This window comes from Saimiri boliviensis, chromosome 17 (assembly GCF_048565385.1).
Source record: "Saimiri boliviensis isolate mSaiBol1 chromosome 17, mSaiBol1.pri, whole genome shotgun sequence".
Lineage (NCBI taxonomy): Eukaryota > Metazoa > Chordata > Mammalia > Primates > Cebidae > Saimiri > Saimiri boliviensis.
Window position 1 is genome coordinate 53612169 of NC_133465.1, and position 25978 is coordinate 53638146.

At 37.1% G+C, this 25978-nt stretch overlaps 1 protein-coding gene and 1 pseudogene across 9 annotated transcripts in view; one reads left to right on the plus strand and one right to left on the minus strand.

Annotated features, from left to right (window-relative positions):
* TANC2 (tetratricopeptide repeat, ankyrin repeat and coiled-coil containing 2) overlaps nt 1-25978 on the plus strand; it is a 442578-nt gene that overhangs the window by 339766 nt on the left and 76834 nt on the right. For all 9 annotated transcript variants that reach the window (XM_010330283.3, XM_010330284.3, XM_010330285.3 and 6 more), the window contains one exon: nt 17927-18158. In XM_010330283.3, coding sequence (XP_010328585.1) covers nt 17927-18158 — 232 coding nt within the window. The remainder of the gene's footprint in view (nt 1-17926; nt 18159-25978) is intronic.
* LOC104649995 (density-regulated protein pseudogene) lies at nt 9276-9999 on the minus strand (annotated as a pseudogene).

A 25978-nucleotide genomic window follows, 5' to 3' on the forward strand; every position in this document is an offset into this window, starting at 1 on the left:
TGTCTTAGAAATAGACAAATGTTGAAGTGCTTCTAGCACTTTAATTATTCACATTAGATAGACATTTGGAGGACCTGTATTCCAGGACTGAACATCAATCAGTGAACAAAACAGAGACAATTCCTGCTGTTACATAGCCCACATTCTCACAAGAGAAAGATGATAAACAAATAAATATGTAATACGTCAGATGGTGATAAGTGCTAAGATCACAGAGAATTCTCCTCACTTTGTTACGTCTTATTCTTTCTCTAATCGAGAGAAGTCGTCCCAGGATGTTCATGTTCAATGTTTGGAAAATGTTACATGTCTTAAGTAGGAAATTAGTCACTGTTTATACTTATCTGAGGAGTAATTTCATGATTGTGTCTTCCTTAGACAAAGCATAAATTAATCTATTTGCACCTAGAGATGGAATACTGTTCAGCTTATTCCATTGTATCAGAAGTGGCCACTTAGCTTAAAGCTGAATGTTATCCCAGTTATTTTACCACGTTACAGTTCAGCTACACAAAAGTGTTCTGTGGAAGCATGGAGCAGAAGCCCAAAATCTTGCTTCTCACCCAAAACAAACCAGTAAGCAGAAATGATCCTTTAAATAGGATTTTCAGATTAATGTTTTGATGAGGTAGACTAATACATGAAAATTTAAAGTGTCCTTGAAAAATCTCTTAATTTGACAAATTTTTGATGTCAGTTCTTGTATATCAGTAATTATCATTGGTATTTCATAATCTTGCTCTTTCCTGTGCTTCTAGTTAACTGAGAACACTGGAGAGTTTTTGTCACAACTTTAGAACTATTTTATTTATTGAGGAAATACTTTCCATTTGAAGCAACAGATTTTGGTAGGTTGGCATCTCTCGAGCGTGTCTCCCCTTAACATTGCATATTTTTTCTAGAGTGTAATCACAGGAGAGGAGAAGGGAGATCTCATTCAAGGCCTTTCCTGGATATGTGAATTTAACTCCAACAGTGGTTTCTCTAGGCTTTAAATCTCTTGCACCCCGGTAGTAAAGAATTCACAAGACAAGGAGAAGTTGGCTTCCCCTTACAGGAGGCTTAATGTGTATTGTGGCTTAGGGCTATTTACGTTATATTTGCTGTATCATTTCCTATTTTTACCTTAACCCTATGAGGTACATCATTATTTCATTTTACAAGTGAAGAAACAGTTGCTTCAGTGATTAATGTTTTCAAAGTCATACTGTTAATAAATGACCAAGCAAGGATTCAGAGTCAGTACCCTCCTCTATGAGGTGAATACTATGGTTATCCCCATTTTACAAATGAGGAAACAGTGGCTTTGAGGTTAAATAACTGCTTGAGACTATAAGCCAGTACATGACTAAGTCAAGATTAAACTGAGGCAGGAGCTTCCAGAGTCTTTACTACCACTACACAATGCTGCCTCTTTAGTGTGGCAGGAAGGATTTTAGTTTAGTGCTATTTTGGAAAATCCATCCTTCATTTAATGTGGCTTCACAGCAAGAAAATTATAATGAAGATGTACCTTTCAGTCATTTTGCTGACCTAAAATTCTTCTTCATGCAACTGGAATCTCCCAAAACATAAAGCAAGTTGTCACTGACTTAGTCCTTAGATTAAGAAGCTAATATATCTGAAATGAGCTCATTAGAGAAAACAGCTAATTTTAAGACATGTCACAGAGGTACAAAAAGCAAAGGTTTTCTTTCCTAAGGAAGTTTATATAAGAAGAAAATTAAATGTCATCCTTGCCAAGAGACAAGTTCTGTACTATACTAGGGGTTGTCAAATGATCATTGTTCCTGAAATTGTTGCATTCACTATTAAAGCTGTCAGCCAAAGAAGTAATCATTTCAGTAATCCTATAATATTGAGCATTTTGAACATAATATGGAAATGTAAGCCAGAAATACACACACACAGAAAATGAAAAACAATAATGAAGAACAGGATTTTGTTTGTATTATGGTGATTCTTTTTTAAAAATATTTACATTTAGGAGAAATGAGATCCAAACTAAACAACAAATACCCCATAGATGATGTTTATAAAATTTGTCGAGGGCTTTTCTCCTCTAAAAATTAACAGTGAAGTTTTATTGCCAGACCCAGAGTTCATCTACATTTGGGATACTGAATATGGGAAAACAGTCTTATTGTTTATTGTTTATTTCCATGTTGTTTTTATTTTCTACCTCTTCCAGTAAAATGGGTCAGTGTTTAAATGTTCACCCCTGTATCTCCAGCTCCTACACAATGCATAGCACATAAATATTTGGATGAAGAAATTCTAGTCAATTCTCTGTACTAAAACATTTGTTTTCTAAAACATTTGTTTTTGCTACTTAAAGCCACCAAATAGCTCCTCCTTTTCCTTGAATGAAATCCAAATTCCCTTCTTAAAATATCACATGAATTGTAATGAAAGGACCTTTACTTTTTCCAGGACCAGGTATTTTAGACCACATAATTCTTTGTGTGGTACGTGGGGTTGGGGGTGGGCAGGGGCAAGGCAGATGTTGTCCTGTATACTGTAGGATATTTAAAAGAAGTGTCCTTGACCTCTCTACTACCAGTAGTACTTCTTCAGTCCCTAATTAAGACAACCGGAAATTTCTCCAGAAATTGGCAAATGTTTCCTGGGGAGCAAAACCACTGCCAGTGGAAAACCCCAGCTATGCCCTGTCTTCTACCATTCCCCACTCACTTAAACACTAGCCACACTAAAATCGATTTCAGTTCCTTGAAAGCAAAAAGCAATGTCTTGCCTTAGGGCCTTTGCACATACTGTTTTCCCCTGCCTGGAAAACTACCACACCTTGGTTCACCCCTTGTCCTCCTTTATGTCTCAGCTTAAATACTGCTGCTTCTAAGAAGCTTTTTCTGGCTCTCCTAAATTACCTTAAGGTACAGCTGTGTGTTGCCCCTAGCACCTGTATTTCCTCTCTGCTGTACTTATGCTATTGTTATTACTTGTTTAATTACCTCTGTTTCCTACTAAACTGTGGAGGACATTCAGGGGTCATAGCTATATTGCTCATTTTTATAGCTCCAGAACCTGGTACAGTGCCTGGCATACAATGGAAGTTCACTTAGTATTTGTGAATGAATAAAAATGTTGGTATTTTCCATTAGGAAATCTTGGAGCATTCAGCTGGGTGCTTATACATAATAGTGGTTCCCAGCCAATTTATAAGGTCAAATCAGAATCAGACTCATGTGTCCGGGAATGAATCTTGTTAGAGAATAGGGAATTCCACCAATCCTCTGAGACAGAGTTTCATAAACTGTCAATTGAATGTACTTAGACTGTTTATATTGTGCCAGATCAGCATTTCTAGGAATTCCAGATGAACTAAATAGAGCCACTTTTCTTTAAAATTTGTATTTGGTATCAGCCCTAACCTCCTTTGGCTCAAGTAATCAGTAATCTATAATTGAATAGTAACAATCTACAGGGTACAGCTATTTAGATATAGAATTATAACAAAGATAAACATTACCCTGAACTCAGCTACAGCTAATTAAACAGCAGGGCTTTCTGACTACCAGCCATTGACGCATACTATAAAGCCTAAATCAAAACAAGTGAATAGTCAATAGACAAGTGGAATAGAATAAAAAGTTCAGAATTAGACCCAAGGACATGCGCACACTTAGTGTCTGACAAAGGTGGTATTTCAGATCATTGGGGTAAAGGTGGACTTTTTATAATTAAATGGGCTGAGACAACTAAATAACCATATAGATAACTCATATCTCACACCATGCACAAGAATAAACAAATGGATTAAGGACCTAAATATTTTAAAATGAAGCCATGCAACTAATGGAAGAAAACTTAGTAACTTTCTCTTTAACTTTGGTGAAGAGAAAGGCTTTCTAAAATCTAAAGCTAGAGCAGGCATCCCCAAACTATGGCCCGTGGGCCGCATGCGGCCCCCTGAGATTATTTATCCGGCCCCCCGCCACACTTCAGGAAGGGGCACCTCTTTCATTGGTGGTCATTGAGAGGAGCACAGTATGTGGTGGCCCTCCAACGGTCTGAGGGACAGTGAACTGGCCCCCTGTGTAAAAAGTTTGGGGACACCTGAGCTAGAGGAATAGAAGGAAGGATCGACAAATATGGCCACATGAAAAAATTTTACCAGCTTGGGCAACATAGTGAGACCCTGCCTCTACCACCAAAAAAAAAAAAAAATTAACTGAGCGTACTGGCACATGCCTATAGTCTCAGCTACTCAGGAGGCTGAGGTGGAAGGATTCTTTGAGTCCAAGAGGTTTGGGCTGCAGTGAGTCACAATCATACCACTGCACTCCAACCTGGGTGATAGAGTGAGACTCTGTCTCAAAAAAAAAAAAAGAAAGAAAGAAAGAAAACTTTTAATGTTACATGACAAAAAAAATACCAGAAACAAAGTCAAAAGACAGCTGATAAACTGAGAGAAAATATTGACAAAATACCTCAAAAGTATAGGCAACAAAAGGAAAAACAGACAAATGGGAGGGCATCTAAACTGAAAACCTTTTGCACAGCAAAAGAAACAATTAACAAAATGAGGAGACAATTCACAGAATGGAAGAAAATCTTTGCAAACCATACATCTGATAAGGAGTTAATATTCAAAATATAAAACGAACTCAGAACAATTCAATGGCAAGAAAACAACCTGATGAAAAAATGGGCAAAGGACCTCTGAACAGACATTTCTCAAAAGAAAGCATACAAATGGCCAACAGGTGCATGAAAAAATACTCAGCATATCTAATCATTAGGAAAATGCAAATTAAAACTACAGTGAGATATCATCTCACACCAATTAGAATGGCTTTTACCAAAAAGATGAAAGATAAGTGTTGGCAAAGATGTAGAGAAAAGGACATTCTTTACTTTGTTGGTGGGAATGTAAATTAGTACAGCCATTATGGAAAATAGCATGGAGGTTCCTCAAAAAACTTAAAATTAGAACCATCATATTATCCAGTAATCCTGCTTCTAAGTATATATCCCAAGAAACTGAAATCAATGTCAAAGGGATAGCCACACTTCCATATTCATTCCAGCATTATTCACAGTAGCCAAGATGTGGAACCAAGCTGGTTTTTTAAAATGTGTTATTTTTTAAAAATCAGTTTGGAAATTTCTCAAAGTACTTAAAACACAGTTACCATTCAACCCAGCAACCCCATTACTGGGTATATACCCGAAGAAATATAAATTGTTCTGTACATAAATATAAAGACATGTATGCATGTATTGTTGTAGCACTTTTCACAATAGCAAAGCCATGAAATCAACCCAAATGCCCATCAGTGATGGCCTGGATAAAGAAAACTTGGTCCATAAAAAAAGAATGAAATCATTCATGTCCTTTGCAGCAACATGGATGCAGCCAGAGGCCATCATCCTTAGCAAATTGCTGCAGGAACACAAAACCAAATACTGCATGGTCTTACTAATAAACAAGAGCTAAGCACTGAGTATACGTGGACACAAAGAAGAGAACAACAGACACCAGGGCTCACTTGAGGGTGGAGAGTAGGAGGAAGGTGAGGATCAAGAAACTACCTATCAGGTACTATGCGCACTCTGTGGGTGACCGTCATTTGTGCACCAAACCCCACACAATTTACCCATAGAACAAACCTGCCCATGTACTCCCTGTACCTAAAATAAAAGTCGGAAGAAAAAATAAACAGAATTTTAAAACATGGGTGTGTGTGTGTGTGTGTGTGTGTGTATTGTGTCTGTGTGTTTGTATCATGGAATGCTACTTAGCCTTTAAAAAGAAGGAAATCCTGTCCTTTGCAAGAACATGGATAAAACTAGAGGACATTATGCGAAGTTAAATAAGCTAGAAACAGAAAGACAAATACTGCATGATCTTACTTATATGTGGAATCTAAAAAAGTTACTCATAGAAATAGTAGAAAGATAGCAGAGACTGGGAGTGTGAAGAAGGATGGGAGAAGTTGTTGATCAAAGGGTACAGATTTTTAGATAGATGGGGGAATAAGTTTTAAGATATGTTACAAAGCAGGATAACTACAATAATATATTTCAAAATAACTAACTTTTAAATGTTTCACCATAAAAGATGATAGATTAGGGAGGTGATACATGTTAATTAGCTTGATTTCATCATACTACATTGTATACGTATATCAAAACATCGCATTTTGCCCCATAAATAGATACAATTATGATTAGTCAATCAAACATAATAATATAAAAACCTACCACTTGTGAACTTTTAGCATAGTATCAAAGAAAAATATCCACCTTCCCTTCTCCAACATATGACTGGCATTTCCTCTTATACTTGAATTGAGAACAGTTTCTTGCAGCATACTGAATGCAGAGGCAGATTTGGGAGTCTATTGCACAAATGTAAAACTGCCACTTTCTGAAATGTTTGTTTTGAAAATAGTTCTTTTCATAAAATATATTCTTAGATGTCAGCATGTAATAGGTTTATTTTTTAATGAATCAATAAAAATTTTAAAAATATGTATATAGCATATACTACAGATAAAGAATATCTCTTCTAGTCAAAGAACTCTTAAAAATTGAGGAAAAAGGGACCAAAACTTGATGGAAAAGTGGGAAAAAGATATAAACAGACAATAGAGATTAAAATGGCCCTGAAACATTTTGAAAACATGTTCAGACTCACAACTAAAGAAATGCAGACTAAATCAATACTGCAATATGGGTTTTTACCTTTTAACTAGAAAAAATTTTAAAACATGACAACATTCTGTTGTCAAGGCTGTGGGAAAACAGTGTCTCATACTGGAGCAAGCCTATGAACACCAGTTTTCTGACGGCATGTGTTCACTTCATGTCTCCATGTATATTTGTTAATGCTTGTGATATTTCAAACTTTTTAATTATTATAATATTTGTTACGGTAGTCTGTGATCAGTGGTCTTTGATGTTACCATTGTAATTGGTTTGAGACACCATGAAGACAGCAAATTTAATAAATGTTTTATGTGTTCGGACAACTCTACAGACCAGCCATTCCCCCGTCTCTCTGTCTCCTTGGGCCTCCCTATTCTCTGAGACACCATATTGAAAGTAGGCCAGTGAATAACACCATAATGGCCTCTAAGCATTCAAGTGAAAAGAAGAACCACACATCTCTCACTTAAATCAAAAGCTAGAAATGATTAAACTTAGTGAGGAAGGCATGTCAAAAACCCAAAATAGGCTGAAAGCTAGGCCTTTGCACCAAACAGGTAATCAAGTTTTGAGTATAAAGGAAAGGTTCTTGAAGGAAATTAAAAGTGCTACTTCAGTGAACACAGGAATGGTAAGAAAGCAAAACAAGCTTTTTGCTGATACGGAGAAAATTTTAGTGGTCTAGTTAGAAAATCAAACCAACCACAAAATTTTCTATAAGCCAAAGCTTAATCCAGAGTAAGGCCCTAACTTTTCAATTCTGTGAAGCCTGAGAAAGGTGAGGAAACTTCAGAAAAAGAATTTGAAGGTAACAGGTAACAACCTGTTCCTGAGGTTGCTGATGTTTAAGGAAAGAAGGTTAAAGAAACTTCAGAAAAAGAATTTGAAGGTAACAGGTAACAACCTGTTCCTGAGGTTCCTGAGGTTTAAGGAAAGAAGCCATCTCCATAACATAAACGTACAAAGCGAAGCAGTAAGTGCTGATAGAGAAGCTGCAGCAAGTTATCAAGAAGATCTAGCTAAGATAATTGAGGAAGGTGGCTACCTTTAAACAATAGATTTTCCTTTTTTCTTCATTATTTTACTTTACATCTTTATTACACATTTTTCTAACACTTCATTTTTTTAATTATTCAAGATCATAATTTGCATGGCAGTAAACAATGGTTTCATGGGTTCTAAGTTTCTTAAAGGTGACCATAGCAATTTAAAATACAAGTCATCTTTTTGATTTGCAGCACCTGACTTAAAGTTTAAATTCATCTAATGCAGTCATTAAAAGTGTTCATTCTTTTGTGAGAAAGATATGTCTTAATTGGTATTTTCCAGACTCTCTATTAAACATGAGTGTATATTATTTTTATTGGTTAGCAGAATTTTACTTACATAATTTATAGAAGAACAAGAGCCTCTAGCCTTTGTGAATGGACTTCAACTGAGAACAATGATGATAATAAATATCTAAAATGTAGGGTAGGTGTGTGGTACCTCACACCTGTAATCCTAGCACTTTGGGAGGCCAAGGTGAGTGGATTACCTGAGGTCAGGAGCTTGAGACCAGCCTGGTCAACATGGTGAAACCCCATCTTTACTAAAAATAAAAGAATTAGCTGGACATGCCTGTAATTCCAGCTACTTGGGAGGCTAAAGCAGTAGAATTGCTGGAACCCAGGAGGCAGAAGTGGCAGTGAGCCAAGATGGCGCCATTGCACTCCAGCCTGGGCAACAAGAGTGAAACTCCATCCCAAATAATAATAATAATAATAATAATGTATCTGGGGTCTTCCCCAACTTGACATTGCCCAATGTGTTTCCAGATATTCTTAGAAAATACGGTTTTAAAACACATGCATAATATTCTACCTCATGATGCATTATCACTTCTTTAACCATTTCCCATTGTTTATATTATTTGCAATCTTTTGACATTATAAATAACATTGTGATGAACACCTTCCTTCATAAGTTTATTGCCAGGCTGATTATTTCTTTAGAATGATGTCAAAGAAGTGGCTTACTATTTCAGACAGTACACATGGTCTTAAGGCTTTTAGTATACTTTAACAAAGAATTTCCAGAATAGTTTGAACAGTATGTTATTGTGCCCACAAGTGGACTTGATAACAGGAAGCAAATTCAACCACAAATCTATGAGATTCTCACTCATCTCTGAACTACCACATCAAAGAAGCAAGGAGACATATTACAGATGAGGAAGTCAAATTCAAATTCTTTTTAAAAATCGCTCAGCATTAGATCAGTAAAATAATCAACAGAAATGCTTCCCACAAAAAATCTACTGGGTTTTTCCAAAAAAAAAAAAAAAAATTAAGTAAAAAGACAGAAAGGGAAAAGTCAGTAACAAATGACCAAAATATTTTATTTGACTAAATTCTGTTTCATGCATATTTATTTAACTTTGGCAATAAAAAACCAAACAGCGTTGTACAGAACAGTGAAAATGCCAGGAATGAATGCAGTCTACAGTTTTACTGTAAGATAAGAGTGTATGTGTGTGTGTGTATTTATTTATTGAACAGGCTTCTCTCCCTTTGACGGTATCAACTCTCAGTTCCGGCCATTAAATACAGACATATTTTTTAAACTACTTCTTCAGGATCTTTGATGCTGTCATCATCTATCTCTGGCTGTTTTTTTCTGAATGACATCAATTATGTCACTTGTAGAGTCTTCCTGAATAATTTCATCCTCCCCTGTTACTGAGGTACCACAGAATTATTGAGCAAAAAAATCTTTGTGCTGCTTTAAGATCAATTTCAAAAGTTACAAGGCCACATGCTGTTTTCACATATTTCTTCGTCTTTTTTTGTTTTGTTTTATTTGACCCCTTCCACTTCTCTTCTGTTTTTTCTTCTCTCCTTGCCCTGCTCTTCCTTGACTCTTACTAATTCCGCCTTCTTGATTGGGTGAATTTTCTACAGTAAGTTTTTCAAATTCATTTGGAAAATCCTTCTTTCTACCCATTGTTTACATTTAGCAACATCAGGCATATATTCAGAGTACCCTGTTGGTAATGAACAGACTCCGCAATAAAGGACTCAAAGTGAGTAATCAGCATCTAACTTGGCGCTGTTCCTTGAGTCTCCTTTGCAATCAGCCCCACTGGATTCAGAAGTGCCAGCAGCCATTTCACAAACCCAGGTGGTCACACAGGCCCCACTGCCTCTACTCCTACCACTATGGCCAGTTGAACTGACACACGCAACTCATCTTCCCTGGCCAGGGCCACCCAAGAGCAACAGTAGATTTTCAGTGTAGACAAAATAACCTTCTGTGGGAAGCTGGTGCCATCTAGGACTTTTATAGCTAAGGAGAAGTCAGTGCCTGCCTTGAGAGCTTCAAAAGACAGACTGACTCTTGTTAGGGACTAATGTAGCTACTGACTTTCAGTTAAAGCCAGTGCTCATTTATCATTCCAAAAATCCTAGGGCCCTTAAGAATGATGCTAAATCTACTCTACTTGTGCTCTGTAAATGAAGCAATAAGGCCTGGATGACAGCTCATCTGTTTACAGCATGGTTTACTGAATATTTTAAGCCCACTGTTGAGATCTATGCAGAAAAAAAAGACAACTTTCAAAATACTACTGCTCATGGACAATACATCTAGTCACCGAAGAGCTCTGATAGTGACATACAAGGAGATTATTGTTGTTATGCCTGCTAACACAACGTTCATTCTTTAGCCCTTGGATCAAGGAGTAATTTTGACTTTTAAGTCTTATAATTTAAGAAATACATTTCATAAGGCTAGAACTGCCATAGATAGTAATTATTCTAATGGAGCTTGGCAGAGTAAATTGAAAAGGATTTTCAAAATTTTCATCTGGAAAGGATTCACCATTCTAGATGCCATAAAGAACATTTGTGATTCATAGGAGGTCAATACCAACATTACTAGGAGTTTGGAAGAAATTGATTTCAGCCATCATGGATGACCTCGAGAAGTTCAAGACTTCAGTGGAGGAAGTAACTGCAGATGTGGCTGAAGTAGTGAGAACTAGAATTATAAATGGAGCCTGAAAATGTGACTGAATTGCTATACAGGTATTGATCGACTTACGACCTATGCAACTTAACGACCATTCGACTTTACGACCACAATCACTAGCCACGACTGCTCCGCGTCTGGCACCGCAAACGTTGCCCAGCTGGGTGTACGACAGTGCGGACCAGCTTCTGGCAGCACTACCATCTCCGCGTGTACCATTTCAACTGTACAATAGCCTACTCAACTTATGACCAAATCCAATGGTCCCGACCATGGTCGTAAGTCGAGCACTGCCTGTAATCTCATGACAACTCGAATGGGTATGGAGTTGCTTCCTATGGAAGAGCAAAGAAAGTGGTTTCTTAAGATGGAATCTATACTTGGTGAAGATGCTGTGAGCATTGTAAAAATAACAATAAAGGATTTAGAATATTACATATACTTCGTTGATAAAGTAGTGCCAGGGTTTGAGAGGATTGACTCCAATTTTGAAAGCAGTTCTGTGGGTAAAATGCTATCAAAGAGTATCACATACTGCAGAGAAATCTTTAATGAAAGGAAGAGTCAATGCAGCAAAGTTTATTGTTGTCTTATTTTAAGCATTTGCCACAGTCACCCCATCCTTCAGCAATCACCACCCTAGTCTGTCAGCAGCCTTCAATATCGAGACAAGAACCACCCCCCGACACAAGCAAAAAGATATGACTCATTGGAGGTTCATGTGATCGTTAGCATTTTTAACAATAAAGTATTTTTAAATTAGGGTATGTACCTTGGGTCTTTTTAGACGATACTATTGCACACTTAATAGATTATAGTGTAAACATAACTTTTATTTGCACAGGGAAACCAAAAAAATTGAGTGACTTACCTCATTCCACTGTTCTATTGTGGAGGTCTGGAATAAAACCAGCAGTATCTCTGAGGTACACCTTTATACATACTTGTATTTCTTAGCTTCATTCAGTGAGAGCCCTGAAGTGTGACACCTCAATAACAGTAATCACAAGTGGCGCCCAGATCTTTTTTCTAAATACCATTCTTCAATAAAAAGAACAGAGGCTTTTTGGAGAAGTAGATGATCCCAGAGGCAGGGAAAATACAAAATAAGTCCAGAACATCTTGTGGTGCCAAAAAGCAAGAACTTGCTCAAAAAAAAAAAAAAGAAAGAAAAGAAAAGGTAGAGGCTTACTGAAAGAATACAGCATCAACCTGAAGGAGATCCTAGTGACTAAAGCTGGAACAAATTGAGCAACAAAATCAATACAGTATTGAATTATAACTGACAGGATAAAATTAGCCCATGCTTACAAAAAACAATAATAAATAAGTGGGAGATAAGGGAGAACTCTTTCTTCCAATAGGATTCTATTTAATAAATGTAGAAAGAAAGAAAGGAATAGGAAATTATTAGGCAAACACACCACAGTAATTACTGCCACAGACAAGACCCACTGATAGATACTAAAATTAATGGGTGAAAGTTTGAGGAAAAGAAGGATTTGCATATCCTCAAAAGTATCTCCCTTAAGATATTTATTAACTGCAAAGGGAAAGATGACTGTAGAAGAACCTAGCAGAAACTTAACAAAGTGATCAAGGGCAACATTACCAGTTGTGTTAGGCCATTATTGCATTGCTATAAAGAAATACCTGAGACTGGATATTTCTAAAGAAAAGAGGTTTGATTGAAATGGTCCTGCAAACTGTTTGAGCATGGCACTGGCATCTATCCAGCTTCTGAGGAGGCCTTGGAGAGCTTTCACTCATGGTGGAAGGTAAGGTGCTAGCAGGCACGTCACGTGGCCAGAGGAGGAGGTGGGTTGGGGAGGTGCTACACACATTTAAATGACCAAATCTTGTGAGAATTCACTCACTGAGGTGAGGACAGCACCAACCCTTGAAAGATCTGCCCCCACAACTCTAACATCTCTCTCCAGGCCCTCCCTCCAATATTGGGAATTACATTTCAACATGAGATTTGGGCAGAGACAAATACCCAAACTATATCACCAGTAAAAAACATGTCACCATCATAAACCCTGTGATATGATCCACGAAGAGGGATACAACACAGTTTTTCTGGTATTCTTCACAAAAACTCTCAGTTACATCAGGAGAAAACATCAAACCAAAACTGAGAGTCATTCAACAAAATAAGTCATCAGTATCCTGTAATCCCAGGACTTTAGAAGACTGAGGTGGGTGGATCACGAGATCAGGAGTTTGAGACCAGCCTGGCCAACATGGTGAAACCCTGTCTCTACTAAAACTACAAAAAAATTAGGTGTGGTGGTGTACGCCTATAATCCCAGCTACTCAGGAGGCTGAGGCAGGAGTATCGCGTGAACCCAGGAGGCAGAGGTTGCAGTGAGCTGAGATTGCATCATTGCACTCCAGCCCAGGCAATAGTGCGAGACTCCATCTCAAAAAAAAAAAAAAAAAAACAGTGTCGAGGTAATAGAAGACAAAGACTAAGGATCTCTTACAGACTCCACAAGACTAAAGAGAAATAACCAAATACAGAATGGGGTCCTGGATAGAATCCAGGAACAAGAAAAGACATAGTGGAAAAACTGTACAATTTGAGTAATGTCTGTAGGTAATAGTATTGCCAATGTTAATTTCCTGGTTTTGATAATTTTGCTATTGTTATATAAGATGTTAATAATAGAAGCACCGGGCTCACGCCTGTAATCCCAGCACTTTGGGAGGCAGAGGCGGGTGGATCATGAGGTCAGGAGATCAAGACCATCTTGGTCAACATGGTGAAACCCCGTCTCTACTAAAAATACAAAAAATTAGCTGGGCATGGTGGTGCGTGCCTGTAATCCCAGCTACTCAGGAGGCTGAGACAGGAGAATTGCCTGAACCCAGGAGGCGGAGGTTGCAGTGAGCCGAGATCACGCCATTGCACTCTAGCCTGGGTAAAAAGAACGAAACTCCAACTCAAAATAATAAGAGAAGCTGGATAAGAGATAAATAGAAACTCTGTGTACTACTTTTGCAATATTTCTGTAAGTCTAAAGTTAGTTGAAAGTGAAAAGTTAAAAAATAATAAAAGTCCTACTGCCAAAATATATGTGGTAGGGCCCCAAGCTGGAAAATTACTGAGGCAGAACTCTAGTCTGGGGTCTATTTTTAGCTTCTAGTCCCAGCATGAGGATTAGAGTCAGAATTGAGGGACTAAGAGAAAAGGAAAAGAGAGTCGTTATTTATGGTGAGTCATCAAGTCCCAAAACTATTAAAAATCAAACTTTAGAGTTGGAAGGGTTGTGCTGATTAGGAAATCAATCGGGTGGTAGTGAGGAAGAAGACATTCACAAGAAGGAGTGATGAAAAGGAGACGTGGAGTCAGTGTGTGACAGCTGACCTGGGGAAGGGCAGTCGCAATATTAGTTTAAATGATACAAATGCCAGTCAGTATGGAAATTAGAATTGTATGTCCAAACAAACTTTGGATATTCACAGCTGTCTTCTCTTTATGTGAGATTAGCTTAATTCTGTCACCAGTTCTTCATTTGAAGTAGAAAATGGTCTGTGGAGAGTGCAGCCTATGACTTAACACAACTGTGACATTTTTGCTGCCACTCATTTCCTTTGATGAAGTTTATGAGTAGTTTTATCATTTTTTATACACAGCATTAAATCAAGAGATTTTATACACAGAGCTGTTACTGACCTCCAGTCTTTTCTTTCTGTATATAGCCCACAGGCCTGCACTTTTCTTTCTTCCCTCACAAGAGTCACCTAAAACTTACTAGCTGTCTCCCTCCAAAGAAATAATGCAGCTCTTCTTATATCAGATATGCTGTGGATGGAATTGTTTTAATAAAAGTTTAGGAATTTGATGGAAGAAAAACTTGAAAAAATAATATAAGATATAGCTAAAAAAATGAAATGTAAGCAAGTTATTTTGAGAGATAAGAATTCACCAAGGAGAAAGGTTTCATAAATCATTATTATGGGTGGACTAATCCTGAACCATTCCCCAGGAGTTGTAATAATAGTGACTGTGTATGGCTGGGCATGATGACTTTGTCAAAGGTGCAGGAACGATCTAGTATCTGTTACTGAGCACTGGTACCAATGAGAAACTGAAGGAAAAAAATGGCATTTTCAGGCTTATTTTCTATTTTTATACATAGGGAAAGTTATAGATAATAGAAAATTTAAAGGAAGTAACAGATGTTTTTGACAGATTATATGTATATGTATCTATTATGTAGCTACTTTAAAATGTCTAGTAAATAATCTATTTTGAGACACAGTGCAAATCTAATGAAGATGTTGCCTGAATTCTGCAAAGGCATTAAGACTTTATATTTGGAATGCCAAGAAATATCTAAAATTAAAAGAAAGAGAGGCAGCCACAGAAGGTGCAACTTTATTTTAAATATTCTTAGTTAAATTTTCTACCTCATACCTTTGTGGATATAATATTTTTACTACAATTCTAAGTAGTTATTGCTGGAGTCAAAAATGTTACTAATTTTTACAAGATCTTGTACCAAAAATCTTGAACTCTGTTAATTCTAATAGCTTGCTTTTCTCTGTATAGATAACTATACATTTTAATAATAAAAACTATCCCTTCCACTTAAGTCTCTGCTTTTCTTATTTCTTTTCTTTTTCTTTATAGTGCCACCCAGATCTCTCATATTATGTTGGAGAGTAGTGGTGAAACTGGATGTCTTTGGCTTCTTTCCAGTCTTTCTTTTTTCTTTATTATTATTTTTTTAACTTTTATTTTAAGGTCAGAGGCACATGTGCAGGTTTGTTATATAGGTAAACTCGTGTCACAGGGGTTTGTTATACAGAGAATTTTATCACCCAGGTATTAAGCCTAGTACTCATTAGTTATTTTTCCTGATCCTCTCCTTCCTCCCACTCTCCGCCCTCCAGTAGGCCTCAGTTTGTGTTGTTCCTCTCTATGTGTCCATGTGTTCTCATTTTTTGCTCCCACTTACAAGTGAGAACATGCAGTATTTGGTTTTCTGTTCTTGCATTAGTTTGCTAAAGATAATGGCCTCCAGTTCTATCCATGTTCCTGCAGAGGACATGATCTCATTCTTTTTTATAGCTGCATATAGTATTCTGTGATGTATATGTACCAGTTTTGTTTTTTTTTTTTTTATCCAGTCTGCCATTGATGGGCGTTGAGGTTGATTCCATGTCTTTGCTATTGAGAATAGTGCTGCAATGAACATACATGTGCATGTGTCTTTATGATAGAATGATTTGTATTTCTTTGAGTGTTTATCCAGTAATGGGACTGCTGAGTTGAATGGTAGTTCTGTTTTTAGGTCTTTGAGGAATCACTATACTTTTCAATAGTGATTGAACTAATTTACACTCCCACCAATAGTGCATAAGCATTCCTTTTGATCCACAACCTCGCCAGCACAGAAGGTGCAACTTCAGCATTGTCTTTTGTTAGATGAAACCTTCAGCCAAGAGCACAGATGGTTTTTTTAAATGAAATCGGGAAAAGAATCCTGTTTCTAAATATCACAATTTTTATCTTTAAAATGATATTTTCTTATTTTAAGATGTTACAGTTGATTTTTCTCAGCTGTGCTTAGACTCAACATGTGGAATCAGTTGAAGTCAAATATGATTAAAGTTTATATTGATTTAGAGGTTTGCTATTTGCTTTTTATCAAGTGGAGATTTGTACCCATGTAGACATAACCATTGGCATTCACTTTTCTTTGAAAGGACAGATCAATTGCTGACAAGTTTTCTATTTAGGTGCCTTACATTGTGTTTAAGATAGGTAAAATAAAATAGGTAAAATAACCACCACCAATCTGTCTGAAGAAAAGAGTGAAGGATTTTTGAAATACAACCTCTGATTTCCAGTTTCCATATTGTGCTCAGACTTCATTGCTTCACTTAAGCAATTCCTATCTTCAGCTTTATGTATTTAGTAACATTTCCTGTGTTGTTTGGGGGTTATTTTATGTTTAATGAGAAGGATTTCAGGTGTTTAAAATATATTGACATTTCCAACATGTTAAAAGAGCTAGGATGACCATACCAGTAGATTAAGAGTCTTTTCAAAAAAGAACTCTTTAGTAGATGACTGAGAGACACCTGATGAATTAGAGATTATGCTCTCTGAGAGACGCCTGAAGAACTGGAATTCCAGTAGTATGTCTACGGATGCCTCAGGACAGATTTCCGTTGCCAGTATATAGGCACAAAACCAGTAGCTGAAAAAAATAGTATACAGATCCTTAAGAATGGTGGTGGTGGTGATGATGGTAGTGAGGAGGATGGAGATGGTAATGATAATGGTGACATCAGCTAACATTGCTATGATTTACTAAATGCCGAGCACCATGCTGAGTGCTTTCTCTACATTCCAACTGAATCTACCCCTTCCAGTTTTGTATTTTATACACAATCCAATCTCTTTTCTGGGTAGTAATGAGCCAGAAAAGTGGCCTAGATTAAAATCACCCTTTGTACTTGCCCTGGAAGCAAAGAGAACAGCTAGAAGACGTGGGGTGACTGCTGTGCAGATTGTAACAAACAAAAAAACAGAGCCTAAAACTCCAGATCTTAGACAGTCAGCCCAGACCCTGGATAATATTAAGGCTTATAAATTTTCTGTGTTCTTTGAATTTAAGACCCACGTCTAACAAAAATCTCACCCCTTCTTCTTTTATCTAATTGTGATACTCTTTTTCTGTCTCTGCCTGGGTGCTTAGAAAACATTTAATGCTAAAATTAAAATCTGAATTATTTTATTTTTATAAGGCTTAGTTTATAACATACCTGTAATCAAAAAATTGACAGAAGTATATGTGTTTGTTGAGACTAACATAATTTTTCTTGGATTATTTTATTCCTAATGCTTTTGTTTACAGATTAGTCTCTTTCCTATACTGCTCCATGCTGAATAAATGTTGGGGATATCAGTGTTTTCAGGCTTGCTTCCTATTTATAATCCAGAGGAAAACTCAATTTTTATTTATAAATTTTATTCTGGGTTATGATATCATCTATACAATAGAAGTAATATATCAAATTTCTGATCTTACATAAATCAGACATTTTCTGAGTTAGCAGCTTTTATGTTTACTTGAAAAAGTTGAAGAATGAAGAGACAAAGTATTATGTAATACTGAAATATTGAGTGATTTCTAGTACAATCACTCAATAGCTGATAATCATAGCTATTGCTCTTACTACTGATAAGCCTGTTTGCATTCTCGTCTTTCTTTTGTAGGTGGTTGCCTATCACTATTGTCAAGCAGATAATGCCTATACCTGCTTGGTGCCAGAATTTGTCCACAATGTTGCTGCCTTGCTCTGCCGCTCACCTCAGCTGACAGCCTATCGGGAGCAGCTTCTTCGGGAACCTCACCTGCAGAGTATGCTGAGTCTTCGGTCCTGTGTTCAAGACCCCATGGCCTCCTTCCGGAGGGGAGTCCTGGAGCCACTAGAGAATCTCCATAAAGGTACGGATAAGGTCCAAAAGAGGTGAAAGCTGGAGGTTTGGAGCCCAAGGTCACTGGGGTCATGCTATAAAAATGATTAATTTTATCACATTGCCAAAACTAAATGTTCCATAGCTGGATATCCTGTAGGGTACAGCTAACAGACAAAATATTTTACTTGGAAAAAAAAAAAAATCCAGCAGTAACTACTACTTCTTTTCTTTATAAATATTCTTAGTCTTATTTCCAAATAGAATGCCTTTTCCTTGTCCTGAAGATAGAGCTTTCAGTCCTTTCTGTGAAGTTTAAATAAGTCAGTATATTTGTGGCTCCAGCTCAGTGTTGTGAAGTTTGTATGGTTAGAAATCGTTTCTGTAATATGTAATATTAATAAAAAACATAATATTTTTATTACCCCATCAGTTCAAGTGAAGTGGAATGGCATCCCTGGTTGCACAGCTCTGTGTATATACTAAAAATCACTTAATTGTACACTTTAAAAGCTACTTAAGGGGCAGAGGGTATTTTATGGTACATAAATTGTATCATAGGAGAGCTGTTTTTTTAAGTGAAAAAATTTAAATAGAATCCATCTCCCACTCATACTCATGCCTGTCCTCCCTTTTTCCTCTGCAATTCTAGTGTTAACGGTGGCCTAAATGCAACTATTTCCTTGAAAATAGTGTGTGCCTTCCTAAGTCTTTCTGCCCCATACCCTTAACAATATTTTCTTAGTGCCAGAAGCCAAAGAAAAGGATGTGAGTATGCATAAAATTCCTGAGCAATCCTGTTTATTCCTAAGAGACTTATACACCTTTCCCAAGGGCTTTGGAGGTACTAATAAGGAAAAATGGTTATAATTTTTCCTGGCCATCATCTTTAGTTGTTTCAGCTTCCATGCTAGTTACTTGAATATCAGAATTTCTCTTTCTCCTTAACTCTGATGACCTCTGTCACTACCTTTGCTACCTATTACCTTTTTAAACCTTGCCGTTTCTCTACAAGTATTTTTAAGCCTGTTTACTGGACATGTAGTCAGTCTCTAAAACCTGTTAATTCACACCCACTTGTCTCCAACTGTTTCTAGCATCATTACCACAAGGACTGTTTGACGCCCGTAACATCATATTTATATTTACCCCATCCCAGTCTTTCCTGGTTCTCTAGTTTAGTGCTTTTTCCACATCATGACACACTTATAAAATAATAAAACTTTGTATAGCATACTGGGATAAAAATTGATAACTACTCATTGCTGGACGTGACTGGCCCTGAGGAGACGGCTCTGCCAAGCCTCAGATGTCCTGAGGGCTGAATTTTAAATCATTCATGGTGTAGTTGGTGGGAAAGTTCTTCCCCAGTCTCTCCAGTGTTCTAGACTTTATGTATTTCTTCCAGATAAAGTTTTATAAAGCATTTCTCTGATCACATAATTCCCCAATTGATAATCCACTGATTGCCTACTGCCTTCTGAATTAACTTTCAGTTCCTTATTCTGACATTCAAGATGCTTGATGGGGCCAGCATCCAACCTACTTTTCAGCTTTATTCACTGTTATCCTTAGGAACCCTATGTTTACATGTAAACTGAAATATTCACTAGTCCTCAAATACTCCCCTGGATTTTCCCACCTCCATATATTTACTTGTTATTTCTTTTCTTGATACACCTTCTTACATCTTTGCCTGTCAAAATTCCAGCCATCTGTCAAGGAACAACTTAAATGCTACCTCATTCGTGAAATACCTTCTGATCTACCTGCCCCACTTCAATCCTAAATGATGTCCTTCCAAATGACATCAGATCTTTTTAAAAAGAGATATGTATTTATGATACATAACACATAATGTATAACAAGAATTTAAATTTTTATCATTAACATTTATTAAATATTTACCATATGCCAGATACACTTTGCAGTTTATAAGAATTATTTTTGTACTTATCCCTTTAAGTAAATTGTATGTTACTGAAATAGGAACTTTTAAAATTAAAGTTTTATTCTTCATATTGGTTACCTCACCTTGAACATAGTAGGCATTTTAGGAAATACATTTTGAACAGATAAGTGAATGTAGAAACTGCTCACATGTAGGAGTACCTTGAAGGAAGCACAATGATACAAGGATCTACACCAGGCGTCCCCAAACTTTTTACACAGGGGGCCAGTTCACTGTCCCTCAGACCGTTGGAGGGCCGCCACATCCTGTGCTCCTCTCACTGACCACCAGTGAAAGAGGTGCCCCTTCCTGAAGTGCGGCGGGGGGCTGGATAAATGGCCTCAGGGGGCCGCAGTTTGGGGACGCCTGATCTACACCTTACAGCTGATTCAAGAAGACTATCCAGATGCTTGCAGAGTCAGCGTTAGAGTCTCAATCATAATTCATATGTTTTATAATTTTGTTACAAGATATATCTGCTTCTCATTTAGGTCTCCATAACCAGCTTTAGCAGTCTCTATTGACAAATATTGCTGTAAGTGAATTTAATTACTTCATTTTATTTCCATGTTTTTAACTCAGCCTTAAATTGCCATTATGAGCAATAGCTGGAAACACAATTTTCCAGCTGGAAATACTAAAACTTATTTGAGTGACCCCAAAAAATTCAGAAAATAAAGAATTTTTTCTAGAGATAGAACAAGCAAAATGGTAGATGTATAAGCAGTAATATCAATAATTACATTACATGTAAATTGACTAAACACTTATATTAAAAGGCAAAAACTGTCAGACTGGATAAAAAGCAAGACTCAGCCATATGCAATTTTTTAAATATAAAGACACAGATTGAAAGTAAAAGGATAGAAAAATATGCTGTGTAAACATGGAGCATAAGAAAGCTGGAGTGACTGTAGTAATCTCAGACAGAGTAGACTTCAAGACAAGTATTTCTAAAGAGTCATTTGATAAACATAAAAGGGCCAATTCATTAGGAACATGTATTAGATGTATACATCTAATAACAGAGGTTCAAAATACATGAATCAAAAATAGACTAAATTAAAGAGATAAATAGTAAAGAGATAAATAACTGTAGTCCCAGCTACTCGGGTGGGTGAGACAGAACAATGTAATTAATGAGACGGCTTACTAGTTATTTAATGTTTAGCATATTTTTACCCTAATGCACTATAAAAGCTACATAACCATTGAAGACATAGCAGCTAGTATGGCAACTGGAACATAAAAGGAATTTAGGCTAGGCTTTTGCCTGTAATCCCAATGCTTTGGGAGACCAAGGCAGGAGGATCACTTGAGCCTAGAATTCAAGACCAGCCTGGGCAACACAGCAATTACCCATCTCTACAACAACAATGCCAGGCATGGTTGTGCACAACTGTAGTCTCATCTACTCAGGAGGCTGAAGCGGGAGGATCACTTGAACCCAGGAGGTCATCAAGGCTGCAGTGAACCAAGATTATACCACTGCACTCCAGCTTGGGTAACAAAATGAGACCTTGTCTCAAAAAAAAAAAAGAAAGTTAATCAGTGTAATTCATCGTATTAACAGAATAAAGGAAAACATCCACCTAATCATTTCTATAAATGTAGAAAAGTATTTGGCAAACTACTACATCTGAGGTCCCCAATGCCTGGGCCGTGGATTGATAATAGATCTGTGGCCTGTTAGGAAGCAGGAGGTGAGTGACAGATACCATCTGAGCTCCACCTTCTCTCAGATCAGCTGCAGCATTAGATTCTCATAGGAACACCAACCCTATTGTGAACTGTGCATTCCAGGGATCTAGGTTGCACACTTCATCTAAGGCCTGATAATCTGAGGTGGAACAGTTTAATCCCTAAACCATCCTCTCCACCCCATGCCCCAGAATGATTCTTTTGATGAAACCATTCCCTCTGAACTACACCAAATTAGCGATAAAAACTACACAAACTAGGAATAGAAGGAAGTGTAGTCTGATACCGGGCATCTCCAAAAATACATATAATGAAATGTTGAATGTTTTTCCCCCTACGGTCAAGAGCAAGACAGTCTCACTCTCACCACTTATATTCATCATTCTACTGGTGGTCCAGGCTAGAACAATAAGAAAATAAACAAGCATTCAAATAGTAAAAAGATTGGAAAGGAAGAAGTAAAACTGTCTTTATTTGTAGACAATGTAATTGTTTACCTTAGAAAACTCTTAAGAAATCCACCCAGAAAAAAGAAAGCTGACTAAAACTAGTTAGTGCTAACCTTTAAGCTATAAAGTCAACATACATATATTTCTATACTAACAACAAAATACTGAAAATGAAATTTTAAAAGTAGATGGCAGTTTTAAAACACGGCTACAAATTATTTGAAATTACTTTTACTTTAATAGTTTGACCTGGGTCCCCTCCCTTTGTAACTGGGCAGGCTTGCAACTGCTTCAACTAATAGAATACTATCAAGTGATGCTATGTGACAGTTGAGGGAGGTCATAAATAGCATGCAGTTACCATCTTGTTCACCAAAACACTTGGTTCAGGAGGCATGTATTGCCATGTTGAAGCCTTACTACCTGAGTTCACCATGCTGCAAAGCACAAACCACAGGGAGAATCTGGTTGACTGTCCCAGTGTTCATTCCTGCTCTGCCACAAAGCATATGAGTGAATAAGCCTCCAAATAATTGCAGCTTCCAACCCCCAGAAAATTCAAGTAACCCCTTGCTATTCAGTATAGCAACAAATAAGTAGAACAAGTACGATTTTCAGTAGCACCAAAAAAAAAAATCATACTTAAATGTATGAAAGATATGTAAGTCATAGTGAAAGCACAGTGAAAATACTGCAGAGTGAAATTAAAGAACTTAGTAAGTGGAAGAGATATGCCATATATGTGGATTGGAAGATGTCAGTTTTTCCTTAAACTACTCTATAGATTGAACATAATCCCAGCAGAATTTTTCTGTAAAAATTGACAACTTTTAGAAATGCAAAGGAACAAAAATAGCCAAAACATTCTTGAAGAAGAAAGTAGAAAGATAGGATCTGATTTCAAGATGTACAGAATTACAGATTACTGTAATAGTCATGACAGTGATATGCTAGTAAATGTTTAACAACCATGCTCAGGGATGGGGGCTGATATGATGCTTAAAAATGTAGCAGTGAGCCCTCATCATCCAGCTTGAGTCAAGTCCAGAATTCAACAGACAGGATTGTATTCATGCAAGGATAGAAAATAGATCAATGGAAGAGAATAGAGAATCCGGAAATAGACCCACATACGCAGTCAATTGATCTTCTCAAAGGTGCCAAAACAATCAGAGAAAGAGAATTCTTGTCATCAGATGGTGCTGGAACAACTGGATAAATGTTTGTGGAGGGAAATGAACCTCAGTCCTTACCTCACAGTATACACCAAAATTAGTATGAGATGGATCACAGACCTAAATAGAAAAGTTTTATCTCTAAAGCTAATAGAAAAAAACATAGAATATATTCACAAACTTGGAGAAGGTAAAGATTTCTTAAGGACATAAAGTATCATTAATCATATAAAAACAATGACAAATTAGACTTCATTAAACTTAAAAATATTTGCTCAACAGAAAAATACCACTGAGAAAAAGGAAAAGTAAGTCACCAAAGGGGAGGAAATATTCACTGTGTTCTGTGTGTGAAAGACAAAGTACTTGTGTCTATGAGACGTGTAGAATGCAAACAGTTCAGTTTTTAAATGAACAAGCGATTTAGACACTTTACAAAAGAAGATACATCAGCAGCCTACAAGCACATAAAAAAGTGTTTAAACATGAGTAATCAGGGAGATGCAAATTAAAATTACAATGAGAATACCACTTTACATACATTAGAATGGTTAAAATTAAAAAGAACATCCAGTGTTGGTTAGGATGAGAAACAGCTGGAACTCTCAGATATTGATGGAGGGACTATATAATAGTACACTACTTTGGAAAACTATTTGTCAGTTTCTTTTTTTTTTTTTTTTTTGAGACAAGGTCTCTCACTCTGTTGCCCAGGCTAGAGTGCTGTGGCATGATCACGCTGCAGCCTCGACCCCCTCAGCTCAAGCAATCCTCCCACCTCAGCCTCCTGAGTAGCTGGGGCTACAGGTACACACCACCGCACCTGGCTTTTTTTTTTTTTTTTTAAGAGATGGGGTCTTGCCATGTTGCCCAGGCTGGTCTCAAACGCCTGGGCTCAAGCAGTTTTCCCACCTCAGCCTCTCAAAGTTCTGGGATTATAGGCATGAACCACCCACAGCCAGCCAACAATTTCTTATAAAGTTAAGTGTACATCTACTTTACCACCAAGCAACTGTATTCCTACATATTTACCCAAGAGAAATGAAAACATACATCTACAAAAAGACTTGTACAAGAATGTTTCTAGCGGCTTTAATCATAGTTGTCAAAAACTGGAAACAGACTAAATGTCCATCAGCAGAATAGATAAATAAATTATAGTACATTTATTCAATTGAATATTTCTTAGTATTAAAAAGGGACAAAATGGGCCGGGCGCGGTGGCTCAAGCCTGTAATCCCAGCACTTTGGGAGGCCGAGGCGGGTGGATCACGAGGTTGAGAGATCAAGACCATCCTGGTCAACATGGTGAAACCCCGTCTCTACTAAAAAATACAAAAAAAAAACTAGCTGGGCGTGGTGGCGCGTGCCTGTAATCCCAGCTACTCAGGAGGCTGAGGCAGGAGAATTGCCTGAGCCCAGGAGGCGGAGGTTGCGGTGAGCCGAGATCGCGCCATTGCACTCCAGCCTGGGTAACAAGAGCGAAACTCCGTCTCAAAAAAAAAAAAAAAAAAAAAAAAAAAAGGGACAAAATAATAGTACACTCAATGTAGAAGAGTCTCAGAAACATGTTGAGCAAAAGAAGCACATGTCTGCAGTGATAGAAATCAGAACAGTGGTTTCCTATTGAGGACTGACTGAAGGGGAACCTAACAGAAATTTCCAGAATGATAGAAATGTTCTATATTTTGATCACAGTGTTGCATACATGAGTACATATATCTGTCAAAAGTTATCAAAGTGTATAGTTAAGATATTTGTGATTCACCATATATAAATTTTATTGCAATAATTTTTTAAATAGAGTTATTTTTTAAAGACAGCTGGAGTTTTTTCAGTGGAAAACACTTTGAATTTAGAGTCAGAAACTAGATTTCAAATTATGTATTTTTCTTTGAAAATTGAGTCAGTATTTTTCACAGCACTTTAAAGTTCTGTAAGTACAGTGATTAAAATGCATACGTTTACATCCACATGCTCATATAAAACAAATGAAAAAGTTTTGCTTTAGCTACCAATATGAAATGAAAGGAGACACAAATTGTTTTGTTTTGTTTTGTTTTGTTTTGTTTTGTTTTGTTTTGTTGGGACAGGGTCTCACTCTGTCACCCAGGCTGGAGTACAGTGGCAAAATCATAGCTCACTGCAGCCTCGATCTCTTGAGCCCAAGCGATCCTCCTGCCTTACCTCCTGAGTAACTAGGACTACAGAAGCACACCATCATACTTGGCTAATTTTTTTTCTATTTTTTGTAAAGATAGTGTCTCACTATGTTGCCCAGGCTGGTCTGGAACTCCTGGATTCAAGCAATCCTCCCACCTCAGCCTCCCAAAGTGTTGGGATTATAGATGTGAGCCACCATGCTCAGCTGAGATACTAATTTGTTACCACAATGAAGGAAAGATAACTCAGGTGTTACGTATAGCTTTTCTGAACAAAGATATTGTCTGATCTGAGTCTTCTTTTTCACTTTGAACAATGCCTATATATACCAGGAATAGAATCTTATGTGCTAAGATTCAATTCTGACTTCAGTATTAGCTACTATCTCTTCTTTTGCAGTCTCTGTAATTCT